Here is a 24,048-nt window from a genome sequence, read left to right as displayed (position 1 = left end):
TATATATATACATACACACACACAAATAAAATGAGTGTTGAAAACAAACTGTCAAAACGAGGGGGGAGAAAGAGAAAGCGGGAGAACAGTTAATGTCCAACGGTCTGACTCTTTCCTCCTCACCATCCAAATCCAGTAACCTTGGAAACACCTTGCAGCCTCAACAGCCACAAGACAAAGAAGGCCCCTCCATGAGCAGAAATGGTAACAGTGCTGCTTTACATGATACAAAAATAATTAAAGAAACGAGAGAGGTTAGACTTAAGGGCTAGTGGTTATAAATGGCAGAGCGTGAAAATGGTTTTGGCAAGGAAGCGTTCTTTCAGGGCCCACGCGTGGCCCCTCAAACAGGTGGCTGGGGTTGCGTCGGTGTAAGTGTGTGTTTGCGAGTGTGTGTGTGTGTGTGTTTGCGAGTGTGTGTGTGTGTGTGTGTGTGTGTGTGTGTGTGTGTGTGTGTGTGTGTGTGTGTGTGTGTGTGTGTGTGTGTGTGTGTGTGTGTGTGTGTGTGTGTGTGTGTGTGTGTGTGTGTGTGTGTGTGTGTGTGTGTGTGTGTAAGCAGGAGCAAACAGGGTCCCTTCACACACATTCCTCGGCGGACATCAGGAGTGGGTTGATGTACTCGAATCCTTCGAACTCTGACTGGTCGATCTTCTCGACAACGTCGCTGAGGAACCAATCAAAATGAAGGATTAGCGAAGGGGAAGGAAGAGCATTGGTTAACAAGAGATTCCTCACAAAATCGCTGAAAGACAATTCTAGTCTGATGTCGATGAAACAGGACGTACTCATCGTCAGGGGTGAGTTGGATGGGCTCGTTGGTGAACTGGGCGTCAAAGTTGTCCAGGCCAAACTCTCCCGAGATGTTGGGCTTGAACGGAGGGAGCACTTGCTTCTGTTCCATCTGAAACACACACACCCAGGTGGCTAGCATGAACACAAAGCACAGACGCATTACTCAAATGCACATAAGACTAAAGAAAAGACCCAATGCTCACTTGCTTGAGATATGAATTGCGCATCTGTGATTTTATGTAAATTGCCATTATTAATTTGACATTATCTCTTCCAACCTATATTTATGTACTGGCCTTCCTGAATGCAATGACTAAAGTGTACATTTTTTGTCGAAAAAAACTCATAACTCAAAACAAAAAACAAAAAACTCAAAACAAAAAATGATTCAGTGTAAAGTGCTCTAAAAGTTGTATCCATTAGAAGACAAAATGCAAAACGTAGACTAAACTCCCATTGACCTACTTCTGGCTAAAGTCTGTGCTACTCTGATAGTGACTGGTGATACGCAGAGCAGCAGTGTGTGTGTGTGTGAACCAGCAGGGGCTCCCCCTGAAGGCAGACAGGGGTAGTGCAGGGACAGCTTTCAGGGCAGAATGCAGGGAGCGAAGGAAGAGGTGTAATCCGATGCCTCCAGACAGTCTGAGCGACTGATGGGTCTAGGGCAGCCCAGGCCCAACAGTGAAAGGTCATGATGATCCCTCTGTGGGACGTCCTGCCAGGCTCTATCTATCCATCTGTCTGGCTCTCCTTCGCTGTCTGGGTCTAAAAGTCCAAAGATCTCAGCTTGATCATGGGCTACAATAAAACATTTTTTATAATCTATTGCCTGCCCTTATCCCTCCGTCTGTGATATGACACAATGATGCCTTTTCAACATTTTTACGTTTCTTCTCATCGTGTGTGTGAGTTTGAGTGTGTGTGTGTGTGTGTGTGTGTGTGTGTGTGTGTGTGTGTGTGTGTGTGTGTGTGTGTGTGTGTGTGTGTGTGTGTGTGTGTGTGTGTGTGTGTGTGTGTGTGTGTGTGTGCAACCTCCCCCACCCCCCCTAACACCGTCCATTCCTCCGTGTTCTCCCCTTTGGTCTGGTTTACGTCAGGAACTTCTGTTCTGTGTCCTCCCTCTTAGTTGACCTCTGGTCTGGGTGTGGTACCCGGGAGGAGGTGGGGGGTGGTGGGGGGGGGTGAGGAGGGTGGGGGGTGGGGGGGTGGTGGTGCTTCAGCTGAGATGTTTGAGACAGTGAGGTTGACCTGGTGCACTTACATCTGACCCTGGCCTGTCTAGCGGCCAGTCTGACCCGCTTCCCCTCCTCTCAGGGATCAATACATGGATTGGCTTTGACCCAGTCGGGCCGATAACGTGCCGTGACATCATTATCGGCCATGGGAACGCTTTACGTCCTTGAGCGCGCCCGGCTCATCAACGCATCGTAAAAAAATAATAAACGTGGCGAAACAAAAAGATAGAGACAGAGAGACCGAGACACAGACACAGAGACAGAGAGATGGGACCAGAAGTGCAGATGACTCACAAGTTCCCAGTCGACGTTCCGGAAGAAAGGATGGCCCATGATGTCAGCAAAGCCTGTCTGCGGGTGGCAGCCCAGACGCTCCTTGGGATCCTGAGAGAGAACCAGATGGAGAGATGAGTAGGACGAGGAGGCAAAGGAGGTGGTGTGGAAATGGGGTGGGTTGGAGAGGGGGGGGTGGTGGAGGGTAAGTAGATGGAAGAGGAGGATGATGATTGAAACTAAAAGTGTTTGACAGAAAACAGACCGGTAGCAACAGTGGCCATGGCGACATCCACCGACGGGGAGCAACCGTTGCCATGTCAACAACAGCATGGCATGCCTAACCCTAACAACCATAACAACCGACTGGCAGCAATCGTGGCCATGAAAGCAGCAGGTTGACGGTCAGTGCAGGGCTGGAGGCGCCCGGTCCTTACCTTGTTGAGGAATCCCTTGAGGACGCTGGCGGCCTTCACGGACAACGACCGGGGGATCCTGATCTGTTTTTCCAATATTACTGCAGAGTGGAAAAGACCAAAGGACACAGGGGCACATCAATACAGTACAATAGATTAAACCACCATGTGTGGTGTAGTGGGAACGTTACTTAAAAAAAGTAATTAGTTATAGTTACTCACTACTTGTTCCAAAAAGTAACTGAGTTAGTAACTTAATTACCTTATAATAAAAGTAACTAGTTACCAGAAAGTAACTATTTGCGTTACTGTAACAAAAAAAAGTTGCTATATGCCAAAGAATTTGGATTTTTCAGAGCAGTTTTCACAAGTCAGTTGAAATGAGTAGACCAGACATGTACTTGTACTCGTTGTGAGATGCTTCATTAAATTAGAGTTGCTTCCAACGGATGTCGACAAAGTCTTCCCTCCCGGACATAATGTACACTTTACATGCACATTCTTGCCTTTGACCTCAATGAATTTGAAGTAGTGCTTATATCTCCACATTGAAAATGCCAACTTTTCATCGGATTGCTCCGGACTCGCCATCTCTGCTGCTTCTTCGAATCTGTTTGGTGTGTGTGTGGTATGCGTGGCCTGGCTTGTGTGTAAAAACACTGGCTCCGATTGGTTACCATGAAACATGACTCTGCCTTAGCCAATCATAATCGCTTATCTCGTTGTTAACCCACCCGGTCTCCTCACTAGCAGTATGTGTGTGGAGCCAGGGGTGCGTTCGGATTACGCAGTTTATTCAATTCATAGTAACGCACCACATTTAACGGTCAGTAATGATAACTCGTAACGACGGAAACAGTAATTAGTTAGATTACCCCGTTACTGAAAAAATAAAGGCGTCACCTAACGCCGTTCTTTTAAACTGCGTTATTCCAAACACTGGTAGTAGTAAGATTAATAGTATTTGAGTTAAGACCAGAGGTGGCTCTCACAAACCTTGTTGTTACTGTTATACTATGATATTAAAGTATAAAATATTATTATAAGTGTACAACATCTAGGATAATGAAAGCATAATAACACAACAGAGCCTTAAAGCAAACAGATTCTATGAATCTGGAAAATGTAAAACAACGTTTTGTGTAGAAAAAGGTTGAGAGACAGGCTTGGCTACCTTGGAAGAGGTAGTCTTCTGTGTTCTGGTCGGGGTTGTCCGAGCTCCCCACGATGTCGAAGGGTGACCTCCCGGCCATCATCTCGAACATCAGTACTCCCAGAGCCCACCAGTCCACGCTGAAGCCTGAGGCGCACACAGCCACATGGAGGTGTGAAGGGGCATGTATGCATCTGAATGCATGTGTGTGATGAAGGGTGTCCAGAGAGAGACACGCGTACATGGCAGTTTGAATCCTCAATAATTTACAATGTTTTCAACCCGCAGACAGTACCTCATGTCCTAGAGATTTTTGTCAGACATCAGAATCACTCCCTCTCAGGTATAATTAATTTAGCCTACTGTGCACAGTGGGCCAACACGTGTCCTCTCACCATAGTCCTCTCCTCTCAGGATTTCGGGGGCGATGTAATTAGGGGTGCCACAGAAAGTGCTGGTCGTGTCTCCTGGTCTCAAGCCCTCCTGTTACACAAGCAAATCAGGATTAGGGTCACTATTCACTATCCACAGGATCACTATTCACTATTCACAGGATCACTATTCACTCCAAATGTACAACAAATCCAAAAAACACAACAAATCTATAAATAAAATGCAACCACCGCAATTCACCTGCGTGTGGGGAATTAAAATCCCTGGAGTTTAATTGAGTTGATGGGTGCATGGTTATATTTTTACGTGTGTGTGTGTGTGTGTGTGTATGTGTATGTGTATGTGTGTGTGTGTGTGTGTGTGTGTGTGTATATGTGTGTGTATGTGTGTATGTGTGTGTGTATGTGTATGTGTGTATAAGCGGGCATACTGCACCTTGCACATGCCGTAGTCCGTGAGCTTGATGTGTCCCTCGGACTCCAGCAGCACGTTGTCCAGCTTCAGGTCCCGGTAGATGATGCCTCGCTCGTGGAGGTAGTTGAGCGCCAGGCTGATCTCCGCTGAGTAGAATCTGACGCAGGGTATTTGTTATTGAATGTGGCTCAGGGGCAAAACAAGCAGACGGGGTGAGACCATTCCAGGTATATGAGATATATTAATCAGGATATTGAGACAGGCCCCACCTGGCGTGCTCTTCTGGAAGCTTCCTTTGCCTCTGCATGTGGAACATGAGGTCGCCGCCGTTCACGTATTCGATGACAAAGAAGAGTCTGTTGGGAGACGTTGGAACATGTTTGGGATTTCATGTTTTTTTTTCTCCGTTCCTCATTTGAATGATTGATCAGCAATCCGTGTGTTAAATGCTTCTATACAAGCAGGGTGTCAAAATACGGTTCAGAACCTTAATGCATCAAAAAGCTTGATAACAAAACCCCTTCACTGTATTTTACAACACACTTTCACAATAATAATGCTTCTGGTTGCCAACACAAATCAACTCCAGGTCTTGTTATAGGAATGACACCAAAGCAAACCCCTTTTAAACTGTCCAATATTTGACCACCAGTTGGGACGTTGATTACATATGAATAGACCATGTGTGATTTCACTAGAGGGCCGATTGTGAAATAGCTTGCACAGGCTAATCAACATCACACCTGGTGGTACATTAGATTAGGGGTCCTTTAAGATGTGTCAGAGCTATAGAAGGAAGGGGGTAGGGGGGGCAAGTTCTGACCTGCTCTCTGTCTGGAAGCAAGAATGGAGGCCCACCAAGAAGGGGTGATTGGACGCCTGTTCAAAAACATGCTTTTCCGTTTGGACCCAGTCAATGTCCTGGGGGTGAGACACACACACACACACACACACACACACACACACACACACACACACACACACACACACACACACACACACACACACACACACACACACACACACACACACACACACACACACACACACACACACACACACACACACACAATCTCAAGAATTCTGCGATAATAACATTGAACGTGTTAAAGCACTTTGTGGGATCGAAGCACAGTTAGAGGCCCAGGAGGCTGGAGCCGGGGCAGCTGATTGGTGATGGCGTTGCCCGGGGGGATGGGGGCTACATTATCGACGGGCGGATGATCGTTTGTCTGGACGGGGGCCGCTGCGTGTGCCCGCTGACAGGATGGGGACAGAGAAACACTTGGGCCATTGATCGGTGTGCGCGTGTCAATTCGTCAATCACGTTAAGTGTGTCTAATCAAGGCTAACTACCGCCATCGCCGACGGCCACGCCACGCCGCTACGCGCGCCCGCACCAGAGATCGATGTTTGATGACGTGACGGTTATCCAAGCCTTCCACATGCGCCTCTATCGAGTGACGAGGCTAACGAGATCCGTCGCCGAGTGCCATCACTCTGGCCCCCGACGAGATAGGAGAGACGCACATTTCATCACGCGAGACAAAGCCAATATCTGTTCCAATTAGGCAGGCTAATTGCACCCATTATGGATGGAGTTGACTGCAGAGCGATGGCTTTGCCGTTGCACCAACCTTCACCCTAAACTTGTGTGATGTGTAACATCAAACAAGGGCACCCCTCCATCCACAAAGTCTGAATAAATGAATAAAGACGTTATAAATCATGCATTACACGCAGTCATTAAAGATTACCGGAAACATAATTGACATGGTGATTATTTGACAGATTAATGGCATTGGGCCAACATAAATGGCCCCCACTATGTGGAGGATCTAAGTGGTTAGGCAGTGGGGAGCTCGACACTCGGCACTGTATATTCTTTGCTGGTTCAAATCGACGCGTCAATTCTAAACCATTATTTCCCTGACAGATTATTGCCCAACAGAGAACTCGGCGTATGTACAGGTGCACGGGCGGCCCACCTCGTCGTCGTTGACCAGCTCCTTCTTCACCACCTTCATGGCATAGATGCGCTCCGTCTTCTTGAGCCGCACCAGCAGCACCTTGGCGTAGCTGCCGCGCCCGATCACCCGCAGCAGGTCGAAGTCCGGCAGGCCCAGGCTGGACGCCGACTTCCCCGTCTCTCGACTGCTCCGTGCCTGGGCAAAGCGGTGGCCGTGAATGGATTGATTGATTGATGGATGGATGGATGGATCGATAGTAAAGCTATCGAGTAAAGCTATATAGTTTGAAGATTGAAGTTGAAGACGCATGCAGACAATGTGCTTTCATGCTTTGGATGACGAGGGATTCATGCTGGTCGGGGACGCGATCCCTGCTCTGAAGTCACAGTACAACCTCATCCACTGGGAAGTTTAATGACAGCCGTCACATGAGAGTGAGCACCCGGTTAAAATCTGTCTCAACCCCCTACCAATGTGTTGTTACCCGTTCTGAACTGAACCAATGCCCTCCCATCTATACGTCAGTACCGCCCCCTCCCCCCAAACCCCTCGACCGATCCCCACACAAACACAAGCACTCTTCAATTCAAACTCATCCCCTGAGCCATTGCAAAGTCTCCCAGAAAAGCCCTCCTGGGTGAGCTCTTTATCCAAGTGTATCCCTCCGTCCGACTCAAACCCTTTTTCATCTGAGTGGACCATAGGCGGCCGCTCCCCGCCCCCTACCCCGGCGGTTCATCAGCCCCCGGTGTTAAGAGCTGTGATAAAAGGTTATTTTATTAGCTCCGGGAACGGAAATCAATGCCGAGGGATGCCTGCGTCGGCACACTACCCTGGATCACACTGGTGCGCGTGAGTGGCTCTGTGTGCACCTCATGGAGCATGCACGGCTGCACGCGGCGGTCACACAGTCTGTGTGAGGTGGGCGTGCGCACGCACACACACACACACACACACACACACACACACACACACACACACACACACACACACACACACACACACACACACACACACACACACACACACACACACACACACACACACACACACACACACACGCAGCAGCAGAGAGTGATTCTTTCTCACCTCCTTCTCTTCTCCCTCGTAGGTTGGGCTCTCTCGGGAGTCTTTATTTTGAGGACCTGGGAGAGGTAGGGTGGGTGGGGGGGGGATGTGGCAGACAGGGTGACAGACGATACAGAAGGAGTGAGAGGGAGAAGGTGGAAAGAACCGCCAGGAGACAGAAAAAAAAAAATAAGTGAGAGATTGTCACACACCATATTATTTCACCAGCCTCTGAGAGATTCCTCTGTATCTCAGTAACAGAAGCCCCTCTCACACAGCTCTCTCTACGCCCCGAGTGTCAGAGAAACTACATTTACTTTCTAATAAATGAATGATGCATGAATAACGCTTAAAATAAAAGAGGAAAACAACAACCAATTCATACACTGAACTGTAGCTACAACATCTAGGATGGTACACCCCTGGTGCTCGCAGTGGGCCGGGAGGCATTGATGTCAATGCTTCCCAATGCCATAAAGCATCAGTTGCAGAGTCAGGACGTAATCAATGTTTTGATATAGTTCAGGACCATTCACTGTTCTTGTGATAGTTTGCTGTCTGGCAGTACAGATGCAATTATATTTATTGATGAATTCTCAATACAGAGGTTTATTCACTTATTTAGCACATTGAGCCTGCTTTCTGGGTTGTCTAGGATAATCAAGGATAATAAGAGTGGTTGACACCGAAATTTTGACTATTGGTCCTGTCTCGGGTATTTGGCTCATTTGGAATCGCCCCTGCCTGCTTCAGAATGGCTGGCTACGGGCATTCACAAACCTGTTCTTAAAACAAACCTAAACATTTGTTTTCAGAAATGTGCAACTCACCGAGTGGTAAGTGGTGTTCGTTGATGTTCCAAATCAACTATCGTAGTGAAATACAGTTTCTGTCGTGTATTATTTGCCATTTTGTTAATCCCATTCAGTACGTTTACATGCACAGCTTAATTCGAGGCCATAGCTCCACTATGCTCCTCAATTCGACAACTGCAATTGTCTGCGTATACATGGCAGTGAGTAAATCGATTCATTGACCGAAGCGTGTCATGCCCCGGTACGATAGGTGGCGCTGTGTCCATTTCAACTAGTGGTAATAGAGCCACCGGTTGACCTGTCTCCTGGCGTTTCAATCTGGACTTCAGAGAGTCAAAGCCAAAGTTAATTTCCCCCAATTCCTTTTCCCCATGGGCGAGATAAACCTGACTAGGAGTCTTTACTTGTTATGGAAGCACCAGAGTCTGAGAACCCGACGCAGTCTGTAAGATTCATAATATCAGAGAATACCCCTGTCAGTTCGGCCGCGGCGCAATGAATGAATAAAGATTGTAGTTATTTTACAACCTCGTTGATGAGAAACATTTAGAAAAACATACTTTTAATTCAGCCTTGGGTTAAATCGAAGCCTAGTGTGTACTGATTGCATGTTGATGATGATACACTCCTTATAGGGGGTAACGACATTGGCACGACACCGGCTTCCCCCATCTTCTGCGCCAGCTTTTTAAATAAATCGCCTATTGTTGTGGAAGTACCAGAGAGTCAGAGAACCCGACGCAGTCTGTAAGATTCATAATATCAGAGAATACCCCTGTCAGTTCGGCCGCGGCGCAATGAGAACACAATTCAACACATAATCCAATTCGACTCCGTACATGCACACTTAGCTCGACTATGAATCGCATTATCTAGGGGTCTTAATTCGACTATGAGTAACCCAATTCGATTTGAGTATAGCTCGACTAAGGTGTATACATGCATGTTAGTAATCCAATCATAGTTGGACTAAGTCAATAAGTCGACTTTCTTGAGTGTCATGTAAATGCACTGAGAGAAACGGAAACCGGACCGGAACCGGAAAGGGGGGCTGTTTACGTTTGGTTGTAGTCTTTTTGCTCTGTTTTAGCCCTACTGTTGAGACGGAGAACCGAGCGAAAAGACTACAACCCCTTCCGTTTCAATGGGATTTACAAAATGCCAAATAAAACACGACAGAAAATGTATTTCGCTACGATACTTGATTTTTTTGGAACATCAACGAACACCACTTACCACTTGGTGAGTTGCACATTTCTGAAAAATAACTTTTAGGGTTTTTTTAAGGACAGGTTTGTGAATGCCCGTAGCCAGCCATTCTGAAGCAGGCAGGGGCGATTCCAAAGAGCCAAATACGTGAGACAGGACCAATAGTCAAAATTTCTGTGTCAACCACTCTATTTCGTCCTAGACAACCAAGAAAGGGAGCTCAATGTGCTAAATACCGGAATTGTTTTTAATAGACGTTGTGTGTTTGGTTGGTCAGCGAGGAGTCATCCCATGGGGAATGTATGGCAACGGTCAAGTTTAACTCTTTTTTTTTTTTTCATAAAGTCCCGTGGCTCATGGCCATGGGACTTTATGGAGAGTGGATGTGTTGGCCAGGCTTTGGACGGATACAGCGTCTTTGTTGTCCACCGATTACCACACCATTCATGGGCAAAGTGACAACTTTTTGAGACGTTGAACCCACATATTTCTTATGGTGGCATTTTACCAAAACAAACCCTAGCATGTACTGCCAGGTTGTTTCTATCGCCGTGGAGTCAAGAATAATACCTCGCTAAGAATAGCAGCAGGGCGCTTAAGCCCTACAGCAGGTCCAGCTTCACAACCACCTGACGGGACTTAAGTCTGTTTGGTACCCAGGACCCCCACCCCATCGGTCCATCACACCCACATGATGCAGCTGCTCAGCAGCCAATGCCTGCCGGCCGCCAGGAAGATGTCCTAGTGGGATAGTCGTGGTGTCTCTGTGAGTGAGTGATTGAGTGAGTGTGTTACCTGGTTGTTCTGGATGGTCTAATGGAGACGGGTCTGAGCCAGACATGATGGGTTCCTGGAAGACAACGGACAGTTACCTTCATCAAAACCACACGTTTCACAAGCCAACATGATATTTGCGCACACACACACACACACACACACACACACACACACACACACACACACACACACACACACACACACACACACACACACACAGAGCCCTCACCTGGATCACCTGTCTCCCACACTCCACGGTGACCAGTTTGTGGCACTTCTTGTGGACGAGCAGTTTGCAGTTGATACATTTGTAGCCCTGGCGTCCCAGGCCCCAGATCCGATCTGTACAGATTGCGCAGTGGGCCCTCTATCCGGCCCGGGAGAGGAGAGGAGAGCGTCAGTCACAGTGCTGTTCGTCATCGATCGAAAACAATAACCGCAAATGCATTACGGGAGCAAACTGTGACGCGTGTGCGTTTCTCACCCTGTTGAAGCGCTTGGCCTGGAAGGCATGGCCGCTGGCGTAGTAGAGCTTCCTCCAGCGCCGAGCGCCCCGTCGGTATATAGACTCTAGAGTCGCGTGGAGAGCAAATTAACGCATGAGAGCCGATTTCATCACTGTGTGTCTGTGCGTGTTTGGGTTTCCAATGGTGGATAATGTATTTAAAAACATTACTTTGTACAAGAAACCACCACTTCAATAGAAGCAGGCAAGGCTCCTCAAGGCTCAATATCAAATCAAAGTGAGGTGATACTGGAATAACAAAAACCATGACTCACTGTCTTCCCCGGGACAAGGCATGCCTGGTTTCTCTGGTATACATGGAAACACTGGTGGAGAGGGAGCGAGAGAGGGAGAGCATTAGTAACACTGGTGGAGAGGGAGAGAGAGAGAGCATGACAAACACTGGTGGAGAGGGGAGAGAGAGAGCATTACAAACTCTGGTGTGGAAAGGGCGAGAGAGCATTGATACATTTGTGTGGAGAAAGATGGAGCAACGACGGAAATCAGAACACTGCCGAGGGGGGAGAGCATCTACAATATGGATAAAAATCGGCCTGTCCTGACTGGACTAGTACCGGTATTAATCAACCGAGACTGCTTGGCATGAATGCACATCCTTTGTAACCAGAATGGAATAGGATCAAAATGAGACCTCAAATGTTAAGTCCACTATAGCTCTAATGCAGATACAACCACATCATTCATTATATACTGTAGCATGTGCCATTTACTATTTTTGCTTTATGGTCTGTAATATAACGTTGATGATAGGTTGATGATATAACATTGATGAACATTGATGGTAGATATCCTGGGCATTTCATCCTTATTATAATAGTGAAATCAATTTATTTGTGCATTCCTGATAGGCATGCAATTAAAATCACATATATAATTGTATTGTTTTTCAACAAATTGCCTTTCTCTCAACCTGGTGTGTAATTGTGTTATTGCAGGGAAGAATTTTTTTTTTTTACAATGCGAGAGATTAAAGATTCAAGCCACAGTGACTATTATCTATCTGATATTAGACAGAAAGCTTTAAGAATAGAAGTCTTGCGGTTGTTTGTGTGGTGTTATATTTGACACCTACACTTCATTACTGCATTTATTAACACCTGCTGACAATGGAGAGAGATCGGCCCCAGGCATTTCTGTTCTATAATGAATCAGTGACAGACGGCGAGATCGAGGGGGTCTCAAAGAGGCAGAGATGGTTGGTTTGGTCGGTAGTTTGTGTGTGCAGCCGCGCGTGTGTATGTGTGTTCTCTGAGGGGGCGGGGTCTAACAGCCGGTGTGAGGCATTAGGCTAATAAAGTGATCTCGTTAGCAAACAGCCCCGGTGAGCCCCTGCAGCAGGGATCCAAACCCCTCCCTCTACAACACCCCCACACAGGAATCCCTCACCCACGTCCTACCTAAACCCCCCCTCGGCATCCACCATACTCTTGACCCCTCACCCGTCGCTTTGATTAAATTTCATCACACACACACACACACACACACACACACACACACACACACACACACACACACACACACACACACACACACACACACACACACACACACACACACACACACACACACACACACACACACACACTTATTCAGGCCAGACCCCTGGATGGGTGGGCATGATGAAGGAGAGTGGGCATGGGTGGAGACGGGATCTAGCCAGAGGGGGCCAGCAACCCCAGACGTTAACAGCGGAAGTAATGTATTTTCACAGGTCAGTGCAGCGTAAGCCATATGTTTGATGTCTCTTTTGTTGTGTACACGCTCGCCTGCATTAACAGATACATGCCGCTGCCCCGTGTGTAAACGGGAGCACTGGCAAAAAAAAACAAAAAAAAAAACATGTGGACACGAGAATCAATGACGCGTTTTTCAGACTGCGGCGCTGTGGAAATCCACCGGGATCAGCCATGGTTGTGCAAAGACTGTCGTAGCAAGGGGTTTAGCTGAAGATGTGGTTTCATTTCAAGGAAGGATACACACAAAACCGTTTTATCAAGAACCAGTGCGAGTATCCGGTAATTACCTTTGGGGACTTACAGATACAGAGTACAGATTGTAACGTGCAAATACTGCACAATTCAGCCACCATCAATTTAAGTAGCCGTTTTCAAATAATCCTTTTTTTTGCACAATGGATTTAAAGGTGCAGTGTGTTGGATTAGTGGAATATAGCGGTGCAGACCCCCGCCCCCCCCACAAATAGGTATTTCTAAAACAATGTCCTCTACAACAGCATCGAGTAGCCATAAGTTACTTGATAGATTTCTAAATTAATTATAATTGCATATAAAAAGGACTCATTCAAAAAGGTACCGAAAACACACAATTTGTATGATTTCATGGGATTATAAAACAATTAAAACATACTTATGAATCCATGTCGGCCAAGTCTGGCCGGCTAGATGCCACTTAATTTGATAAACTGAACCTTTTTACCACAATCTGAGTAATACTATTGATTAATCTTTTGTACGCTGTCCTTCTGCTATTTTCAAGACATGTCAAGAGTTCAATTTCATTACACTTTTAAATATTTCAATTTGTGAGAAACGGTGGAGCTGCTTCAGTGTAGAACACTATTATGCTGCAATTCATAATCAATTAACAACCATTAATGTACACCTATCGGATACCGTTTCAACTCCTGGGCGCCATAATGGAGCACATGACAACTGGATGGTGATTCGGGGTTCGGGTCAAAAGAGTGAGTTAGTGGGTGCTTTTGTTCGCTTTGAGTAGTTGATAAGGCGTTTGTGTCCGGTGCATCCACAAAACAAGTGCACAACGACGCTGGTGTCGAGGCGATACCGCAATACTGGAATTGATGCTTCCCTTGCTCGCGGACCTCATCCACCTGGTGGCTATCTTGGTTTAAGACACAAGCTGGCTGGGGGCACTGAATTCCGCATTCAGTTCTCCCACCGGGCTGGTGTTCAGAACCAAGATGGCCACCTGGTGAGTATGGCCCGTAGCTCTCATCACACACACAGCAGCCAGCATTGTTATCCTTGATAAAAGCTGCTTCACTCACCGTGGATGATGAGCTCTGAGTCTTTGTTGAGGTCGTAGAGACGCAGGGCCTCCTCCAGCTCCAGCTGGGAGGACACAGTACAAGGGTCACCTAGCCGGAGAGCAGACAAGAGCACCACTTAGACCACCGAGACAGCTGGCAACAGACAATTGAGTGTTCAACTGTAAATAATAAGGCGATAAACATCATGTATACAATGGACAGCCGCATTCTCTTTAACTAGTAAACAATAAAAATAAGAAAATCAATCAAACAGGCTGATTCCTTTTGGTTATTCATTTACATTATACGTCATTTGTAGGAGAAAGAAGAGACCATCGATTGTATTCTGGGTGGCCTACATGGCTAATCACCATGACCAACATGGGACAATAAAACTGGACAACAAACATTATATATATGCATATATATACATAAATATTGTGTGCTATGCACAGGTGGTATTCTGTTGCACCAGGCCCATGTTGAGCGAATGAGTGGAATGTAGCTCGCCTAAGGTGGAGGGTTGAGAAGTGGGTAAAGGGTGAGTGAATAGGGGGGTCAGCCGACACGGCCATCAGAAGAGTACGCGTGCGCGTGGGTCGTGTGTGTAGCCCTACTAAATTGCGTCGACGGGGCTTGCAGTATTGGTCACCGGTGGCAACGGGGCCTGGTACTAATGAGGACTGGCAGTGTGACCTTCTCCCGTGTGGGGTGACCCCACCACTCCATCTCGTCGATGACACTCTCACCGCCACTCGACTGAGCGAGTGGCGTGGAGTGGGAAGAAGACGCTGGGTGCAGCCCTGGGGCCTCATGTACTAAGACTTGCGTGGATTTCTGACTAAAACTCCAAAATCTGGAAAGCTGCTGCGCACAAATAAATCCGGATGTATCAATCCTTGCGTAAGCACGATTTCACGCAGATTCTCTTTGTACATCCCAATTAACGTGAAATTGTGCGCACGTGCACAAGCCCGTCTCTCCACCCAGTCTCCTCCCTCATTTAATATGCTAATTCGTATAAATAAACCTGCAGTAGTGCGCTCGTTAGGAGAAAGGAGAAAATGGAGAAAGGAAGAAAAAATAACTTTAGTGAATGCGTGGAAGAGGTGCTGATTTCGGAGGTAGAGGCCAGAAATAAGATCTTGTTTGGCTCTCTTTCCTCCGGAATCAGCTCCAAAAGCAAAAAACTGGCGTGGGAAAACGTTGCCAAGTCGGTCAATGAGGTTGGGGCCGAAAGCCGAACTGTGGCTGACATTAAAAAAAAGTGGTCGGACATCAAGGTGGACGTAAAAAGAAAGGTGTCTGCCCACCGGAGAAGTGTGGGTCAGACGGGCTATTTGAGCAAAGGGTGTGATTTGGGATTTGGGATCGGCTCACTTTTGCCCAAAAAAATCATAATTGGGGTCCCTGCGCTGTAGTCCCTGCGAGCGCCCAGCAGCTCCTGTGCAGAACCCCAGTATTGGTAGTCGTCTTCAGTCCGGACCGAGCAGACTCAACGACGGTCTTCTGCACTGTGGAGCCAGGTGGACGTTTTCTTTGAAACGGCCGTAGATGAAAACGGCAGATGGTTCTCTGGCCGGTTTGGGTCCAACTTCACACTTTTACACAATCAAAAAATAATTGGCAAGGCACACGACGACGACGATACGATCCGACTCATTTTCCACCACGCGAGTTAACACGACGCCTGTGCCTGTCTGATCGTCCACCCACGGTAGTAACCCTGGCAACAATCATCTACTTAAATGTAATAAAAAATTCAATAATCCCTCCTCCGTATTTGACAAGGTGGATCATTAAGCCCGTCATCTTGCAAAACCTTGGCACTGCCATGACGGCGTCGACATTAGCTGTAACTAGTCACGCTGTCGTGTGGAGGTCGTCATTACAGCCATCCTAGAGATGGATTCGGATGGGGCTCCTCCTAATGGGGCTGCGGGAAGGAGAGGTCGACAGAGAGGGAGCCGTGCACGCAAGGAACAGGGAGACGGATGGGAGAGGGGGGGGAGGAGGAGGGGAGACGGACCTTCCTCGTCTATCCACTTCATGGTGAAGAGCTGGTCGTTGTCCATGCAGCACATATCCCGCACCTTGCCGTACAGACCCTCGTAGGAGATGGACGGCTCAAAGTGGGTGATCATGATGTCCCTGTGAGGGAGGGAGATGGATTTGATTAGGAGATGTTTTCACTCTTTTTTTTTCTCTATTAATTTTAGCCACCATTCATTACTAAGCATGAACATACCGTAATATGAAACATACAATACCAAACATACAATGACTTAAACAGGCTGAGCAATGGAATTGACACACACACACACATAGCTTTTCAGTTATATAGCCATGGCCAACAGATAAAAATCGTGTTTTTCTCCCCTTTCCTGTGTGACTCACACACCATCTTTCAGTCTGTCACATAGAACGTGTGATCTGCAAAGCACAACTGTGGGCGTGCGAGCACACAAGAAACAAGCGCGTGACAGAGAGCGATGGAGGGAGTGTGAGTGAGAGACCAAAACAGTGTGTGAATCACAGGCAAACATGGTTGTATTCAGTGGCCCTCAGCCTTCTTCACTGCAATATAAAATTGGTTCCAAGACAGAGAGAGAGTGAGAGAAAAACATACAGGGAATAAAAAAGGAAACAAACCCCGGATTCTTTCAGCTTAACCCACCAGCAACACCTCCGCAGTACATACACACAACAATAACCACAATCCATCAACTGAGACGCACACATAAACACCATTGAACCGATAGCAGTAGTAGTAGTAGCAGCAGTAGTGCTGGGTTTCGCAGAATTGCTCAGTGGCTGCTGACAACGTGAATCATACCTAGGAGGACATCCCCCACCCACCAGCCTCCACCTCCCCCACATGATCACCACTAACGTCCTCCACTCTAAGAGCCCTGGTTGACAAGGACAGAGGTGACTGCGCAACAGGAGTCTATGAGTGTGTGTGTGTGAGTAAGAGGTTTTACAAGGCCCACAGGCAACCAGGGGTCTGATGTGGACCATGTCTCGGTGGGCTGCCGGGGAGGTTGGAGGACACCGTGAAGGACATGGCCGGAGGAGAAGGCGGCCAGGAGAAGATGGAGGCCAAGGCCCCGACTGTGGGGGGGGGGGCAGGTTGTCTCATTTTGTTTACAGCTCTCGCCTATGAGGCTCCAAGTCCAATCAGCCCAGGTTCTTTATAGTAGGACAATAAAAATAAAAACTGACACACACACACACACACACACAGTGAGCTATCAACAAGTCTGAAGAGTTATTAATAAAAGGTGGTAAATAATAAAAAAGGTGGGACTCCTCAACACTGCTTTAATGTCACAATGTCAATGTCTTAATGACGACGGTGTTAAAGCTGCTCCTGTATAGCAGGGTAATAAACTCGTTAGAGTTTCTGCTTCCAGTAAGTAAATATTTCTGTGCCCAGCGAAACTGCACACCAAAAAGTAAATACATAGTCTGACGACCTATGGCCCCTCCTCCCTCTGAGGCATTTCTCTCGTTAACTCCCTTCTCCGTTCCGTTGACGTTAATGATCACTAACGAGGAACGCAGGGAGGAGAGGGGAAAAACAACAAAACAAAAAAACAAAAGCCACATAAAAAAAAAACAAGGGAAATATTTCAGCCGCCAGTATGGTGACTACACTCCCACGCCCGCCCACTTATCTCGCCAGTCAAGCCAGAAAAGGCTCTACTTCGGTCTCTGCTACCTGGCACGACAAGGGAAGTTAAAAAGCTAAAAAAAAAAAAGCGAGAGAGGGAAGGCGAGAGACAACAGAAAACACCTGATTTCCAGCAGCCGAATTGACTCCTGTGTAACTGGAGCCAAGCAGAGCACGGGCCGTTCGTTAAACACAGAGAGCCTATTTGGCTGTAGTTAAAGTTTAGCCATGTCTGGGTACCCTCAACAAACACGCATTGCTGACATAGACAGACTCTGCCTAGGGCCGTATGCATTCTGATCAGTCAATTGCAAGTGACGTGAAAAACATAACCACTGCAATGTATACATGATACATTAACATGGATATTTATTTTCTAAATCCAACAAAAACTATATTTTCTAGCAAATTACAAACAGGAATTTCCCGCTTAAGGCTGAATTTTGCCATTTTGTTGAGAGGTCTGCTCCGCTGAACAAGATATTGGCTCGATATCCATTAGCCTACTGAACAACGCCTTTGTTTTCTCACCACTGCTACGATAAACCAAGCCCTCAAGTATTGAAAATGACACACGGTCAACACCGGCATTGAGTTCAACTCAGAAGGAGGCTGTGTACAGGAGCCAGGGAACGGGCCATGTTTTCTTAGAGATGATTAAGGCCAGAGGAATGTGTTCATAGTTAGACACCAGCAACGCACCATGCCACTACTGACTAAGAGGAAGGAATGGGGCATCGGGTGGGTGGGGGGGGGGGGGGGGGGGGGCATGGGAAAGCAACATTCCACACAGAGGGCCCTGCCATGTCTCTCTGGACCCCACTGTCTTACCATCAAACCTCAGTATGAACGGCTACAAATAAAAAAATAGAGATGTAGGCGGGTTGGGGGGAGGGGGATGGGGGGGGTCTGGATGACCAGGGCCTGGATGGGGGCTCCTGGCGATGGGAGTGGGAGACTGCATCGTCGTCCCTTCTGTCTGGCATGGGGCCATTCGTCACAGGTGAGCGCCCAAGCAGGGGATAGGGGTCAGGGAGCCTCTCCGCAAGCTCAGAGGCACATCTAGGACCATCCATCTCTCTGTCACCACTTCCACGCAAGGGTATGCCCCCAACACCATTGCACAGAATAAAACACAGGGATCCATGACCAGACGTATGGAAAAATATTAATAGATACATGTAACAAAGAGATGCACATGTTTCCCATCTCTGATGAACCGCAACGTCGACGCCCTCTACTATCCCACTCCAAAGCACCGCCCAGCCTTCCACACACATGCCCCACAGTGCAGCCGCAAACCCCTTGATGAATTGAACATTTGCACTGACCTAGACTAGAGGATGCTCAAGGTTACCTAGGCAACATCCCCCACCACAGCCACCCATCCTTCCTGCAGCGCTCACACCAGGAGGCAGCCCAGCACAGTGGGCGCCAATCACGTGTGTGTGCGCGCACACGCACGCGCACACGCACACGCACACGCACACACACACACACACACACACACACACACACACACACACACACACACACACACCTCAGTGTAAACTAGGTAATGGCCGCAGAGCAGTACGGGATAAGGTCTTTTTGCCATCAGCAGCATCCTTTGTGTGACCGTTAAAAGATGGCACATCAACGCCAGGCTTTCCACAGCTTAATGGTTCAGCGCCTGAAGGTTGTGAAGGGTTGATGGAGCTTTCAGAGCAACCAATACTCTACCGGGCCGAACTACCAATGCTTCCCTTGCTGTATACAAAGGCCAGCACAAAGTAGTGATACCCACAGCATCACTCAAAAAAATAAATAAAAATAACTGCAGTGCCGTACAAAAAAGGGGAAGGAGAACAAACGCGGAGCTACTGAGAACTGCCTATTCAAATGGGTGTCGAGTCAGTGTAAGCCTCGCTTCCTGCCAAACAACATGCCTGGCCCAGGAATCCTGGAGAATAGCAGCCACAGTCTGACTGATCCTGTTTGTTAGCCCAGCGACCGAACCAAAGGTGAAGAGTTTCAGAATATATTAGTTTGTTTTTGTTATAGTAAACTGGGTTAAAAGCAAGAGACTTGAATAAAAGGGGAATGGAAGAGGTATCATTGCATCTTTCCGGCAAAAACTAACTTTTCAGGCTTGACTGACACAGAAGCAGTTTGTCTAAGTAGAATTATTATTTTATTTCAACCTTCGTGTAATCATGAGAAAAAATCTGAAAAGTTTGAAAACAGTCCTACGCAAAAACCTGGGGGGCGCATGGTAATAATTTTTCCACTGTATTTTGTTGTAATAAAATACTGCTCAAAAATAACAAATAGCGAAGTAATGGACCACTAAAAAATATTCTGGCAACCATGAGGGTATAAAAATAAAAACAAACACATCCCAAATCTCAATGGCAATAAGAGGAAAGAGTCCAGAACCATCCAGAAAAAAAATGCAGGTACAAGTCATCCCTTTTTAAGAGAAACCATGTACTTAAAAGACTTGGTGGAATTAAATTGTATACAATCCAAATGGATATCATATAGCATATATCATATATCAGAATACCACTGCCATATTAAAGTCTGTTCCATTTTTATTGACCTCCATTGCATCGGGAAACTACGTCAACTCTTGCTTCCCTGTGAGATTGCTCTGGGTGAAACGTTACTGTGTGTCCACTGCTTGTCTTTAAGAGTACAATTGAAGAAGCAGCAGTGACAGGCTGAGGCTGCTACAGGCTGACACAAGACTCAAGGTGCTGACGCTCGAACTGACAAAGAATTAGAACCAGCTGAATGGGTGTTAACATACCCCCCACATTAAAAACAGTATCCTAGATACTAATCTGGAAATACCATGTGATTTGAAATGTTCAGTTTTGCATGCCAATTTCCACCCATGATTACTAGGCAATAGGAAATGGCTATGCATATGCATGCATAATGCAAAAATAATAGCTTCTCTGCATTTCTAGAATAGCTATACCATCAGGAATAAATGATCTCAAAGAAAATTGTTATCCAAGAAAGCAGAACTTACAGTACAGGTAAATCAATTTACTGTCAGAGAACACATCTCAATAGATCAATACATTGAAACGAAAAACAAAACAAAAATCGACATAAAAGAATATCACAGACATGGTTTAATAATGTCTGCCATCAGGGGCTATAACATGCATGTACTCCAACCACTGATTAAACAACTTCATCTCACCCCCACATAGTTCACATTCCTTTTCACCACTCTCATAAATAGTTTGGATGCCTCATTTTGTCAACCAGGACATTGTAACGCTCGTGAACGAATGACATAAGTGAGCCTGGCATACAATAGGCCTGACAAAAGGTGACTTGTACCACACGTTTTTCCAGTCTAGGCTAAACTTAAATCAGTGCCTTTATCATGTAGAAACCACGAAAGGGGAGTGTCGTGGAACCTTTAGTGTCCGTGTCTGGCGAAGGATTTCTTCAGGTGCGAGTACGGAAATACACACGGGGTCTTGGAAGTAAATATTACACTCACTGTGGTCAGGTGACACTATCACCCTGTTCCCCCTCCAAAAACGTCATGTTTATACCCAATACATAAAGAACCAGCTAATCATAAATCACAGTCAGTGTCTATCAGCCACCTGTAAAGACTGGTTCGCTATCGTAATAAGGAAACTAGCCAGGAGGAGGTATCGACAGCTCACATGACCTGGGTATGAGCGAGCAGTAAGTGAGGAACGCCAAGTTTAATGACATGTACACACGGATCCAGATCACCCAAAGAGCTTTGGGTTTTCAAAAGAGGACAACTATTACCGATCAAGTGGCTGCATTCGTTAACCTGAAGTGCCAAAATACCGTGCTGACAAACGCTATAAATAACGTAAACTATCAGGCACTATTTGAATCGGCAGCATGTCTGGATAGTTTCACCTGACTGTCTGCCTTGTCAAGTTTATCTATCTGGTTAGCCCACATTAGCAAGCTTGATAGCCTTTAGCTAGCTAACGTTAGCCAGCTGATCAGATACACCTTGAAGTCTAAGCACAAAACCAGCGGTCGCACACATGTGTTTGATTGTATTCGACACATAAGAACAATATACTGTTTACCCTTTGTAGTACGCTTTGACCCGGACTTGATGTGAATTCTCGCCCGGGTGGGACATGGTGCTGTCCCGCAACGTCGGCATCATAAGCTCCGCCGCGGTTCCACCGAGGAGGATGCCTTCCTTCTGTAGCGTTGTAGTGGTGTACCGTGCCCCGAAATAGTTTGTTTGTGTGTTCCCTCAGACAAAAAATCAGGTAGGCTGCCAAATTACTAGAAATCGAAAAAAAGAATACTTTCGTATATAAACAAAGTCAATGTCCAAAGTAAAGAAAAACTTGCGGGGTCCGCCAAACAACTCCCTACTGCAAAGGCCTAACAACGGACTCACCCATTAGTGGAATTGTATAGGGGTGCATAACTTTGGTATTTACGTGAAAAGAATGGCATACCAAACGAATTGGGATAATGTCATCCCTAATTATTTATGCTCTTAATTAGAACATTTTATAAGCTACGTTTGTGTTGTTGTTATTAAGAGTTAATAATGCTACTTTATTTTCTTTCTTTTTTTTATAGTAGACCATTGCCGATCGTACCAAATAGACGAAGAGAGGGGATGTCTGTTTTTACTGTCTCATCCTCTTTGATCTCTTGAACCTCGATGATGCTGTTCACTCTTGATGGATAAGTAATGGTAAGTAATCTGTAAGTAATCTGTAAATTCAAACCTCAGTTGACACAATTTGATTTTATTCTCAATTCTCTTTCCTTTCTTAAATCTCATTATTAATCTGTATTATATGTGTCGAGAATAGAGAATTGTCTTATTTATTTGTTTCTCATCTTATTAACTTTAAAGGAGGTTCACAAGGCAAGAATCACAAGTAATATTGACAAAGAAGATATTTGTTACAAAGATAACAAAATGGATTACAAACACCAAAAGACATGTCTGGTCCCAAGTTATACTCATCTTCCTTTCTTCTTCATGCCTACTGAAGATGGGTGACTTGCCTATCATTTCAGAGATTGGAATAACTTAATAACCAGATTCAATTAGATCTATTACTTATTTTCCTCTCCTTCAGTCCTAACAGAACACATTACTTTTCTACCTTAAAACAACTTTTAATTTCTAGTTGAAGTCCATTGTTGTTGTTCTATATATGTATCATATGTATGTATGTTCTATGTGTATGTATTTGTCTATGTGTATGTATTTATGTATGTGTTATATGTATGTGTTGTGTAGGTGTTTACATATGTATGTACGTATGTACATACATATGTATGTACGCAGGTGCACGTGTATGTACATACATATGTATGTACATATGAACCTTCTACACATGTACATACGTACATACATATGTATGTACATATGCCTGACGTATGTATTTATGTATGTATGTATGTATGTATGTATGTATGTATGTATGTATGTAGGCTATGTGTATGTATTTATGTATGTATGTTTGTTTGTATGTATGTATTTATGAGGCCTACTTATTTGTGTGTGTGTGTGTGTGTGTGTGTGTGTGTGTGTGTGTATGTACTGTATGCACACGTGCACCTGTTTTTAATGTTAACTATCACATTTTGGTACTTTGTGTGGAGAAGTCTTGTTCATGCAATGTGCCTTGGTAGAAGTTGTGGTGATGGGTTGGAGGTTTGGTGTGAGAGAATGCTTGTGTATTGGCATCTATTTCTTTAGTTAGTATATTTTTGTGTATATGTGCTTTTTTCAGAAACCCCTTGAAACGAGAAGGTTCACCTCGATGGGGTTGAATATCAGGTGTTGAGGGATGGAGAGCCCCAATGAAAGGACGCAGGAACCCAAAGAGCTGCTGTTTTTGCCATTAGTCCCACCAGCATCAGTCCCCATGGCAACAGCCATCTCCAGCACCCAGACGCCTCCTGGCTTGTTGAGCATTGTCCCAAAAGATTGACAAACAGACCCCATTCATTTGGACATAGTCTTTATAGACAGTTTGGGGCGTTATAGGGGAAATACAGTTCTCTGTACAATACTCTGAAAAGAGCATAGAAATTCACTTTGAATTGGTCCAAAGCTTCTCACTTTACCACAAGCAAACCCACTGAGTGCCTCGCAAATGAGCATAGGAACAACATTCAATTGGTATTTCTGGGAAATACTACTTCAACCACAACAGATGGTTTCTCGTATTGACCCTCCCCCAGAAAGAAACATAACGCTAATATATAGGATCTTTAGAACTATAGGAGAAAACCAGCACAACTGGTTATAGGTGTACAATTAAAGAGGTTGTA

The 24,048-nt window shown here is 45.9% G+C and overlaps 1 protein-coding gene across 1 annotated transcript; it reads right to left on the bottom strand.

The window, feature by feature from the left end:
* Positions 1-430: 430 nt before the first annotated feature.
* prkci (protein kinase C, iota) lies at positions 431-22,146 on the bottom strand. Its single transcript, XM_084481106.1, has 18 exons — positions 21,819-22,146; positions 16,084-16,205; positions 14,073-14,162; positions 11,296-11,346; positions 11,000-11,085; positions 10,745-10,882; positions 10,534-10,588; positions 7,736-7,791; positions 6,665-6,841; positions 5,500-5,597; positions 4,946-5,032; positions 4,698-4,833; positions 4,265-4,352; positions 3,891-4,016; positions 2,738-2,817; positions 2,322-2,411; positions 786-901; positions 431-664 (listed from the first exon to the last, which is right to left on the bottom strand). Exons 1-18 carry the CDS (start codon positions 21,899-21,901, stop codon positions 577-579), a joined length of 1,767 nt encoding a protein of 588 aa, XP_084337232.1. The 5' UTR covers positions 21,902-22,146; the 3' UTR covers positions 431-576.
* Between the last annotated feature and the right edge of the window lie 1,902 nt (positions 22,147-24,048).

This window comes from Micromesistius poutassou, assembly GCF_964030765.1.
Source record: "Micromesistius poutassou genome assembly, chromosome: 16".
Taxonomy (NCBI): domain Eukaryota; kingdom Metazoa; phylum Chordata; class Actinopteri; order Gadiformes; family Gadidae; genus Micromesistius; species Micromesistius poutassou.
This window is presented reverse-complemented; position numbering and strand designations above follow the sequence as displayed.

Bases quoted from the DNA above. Each gene is read 5' to 3' on its own strand.
- prkci (XM_084481106.1), bottom strand. From the start codon at position 21,901: ATGATGCCGACGTTGCGGGACAGCACCATGTCCCACCCGGGCGAGAAT. The intron at 2,818-3,890 runs GTAGCCAAGCCT...TCCACTCTGCAG, and splicing joins AGAAGACTACCTCTTCCAAG to TAATATTGGAAAAACAGATC. The intron at 902-2,321 runs GTGAGTCATCTG...TGTGTGTTTCAG, and splicing joins GGAACGTCGACTGGGAACTT to ATGGAACAGAAGCAAGTGCT.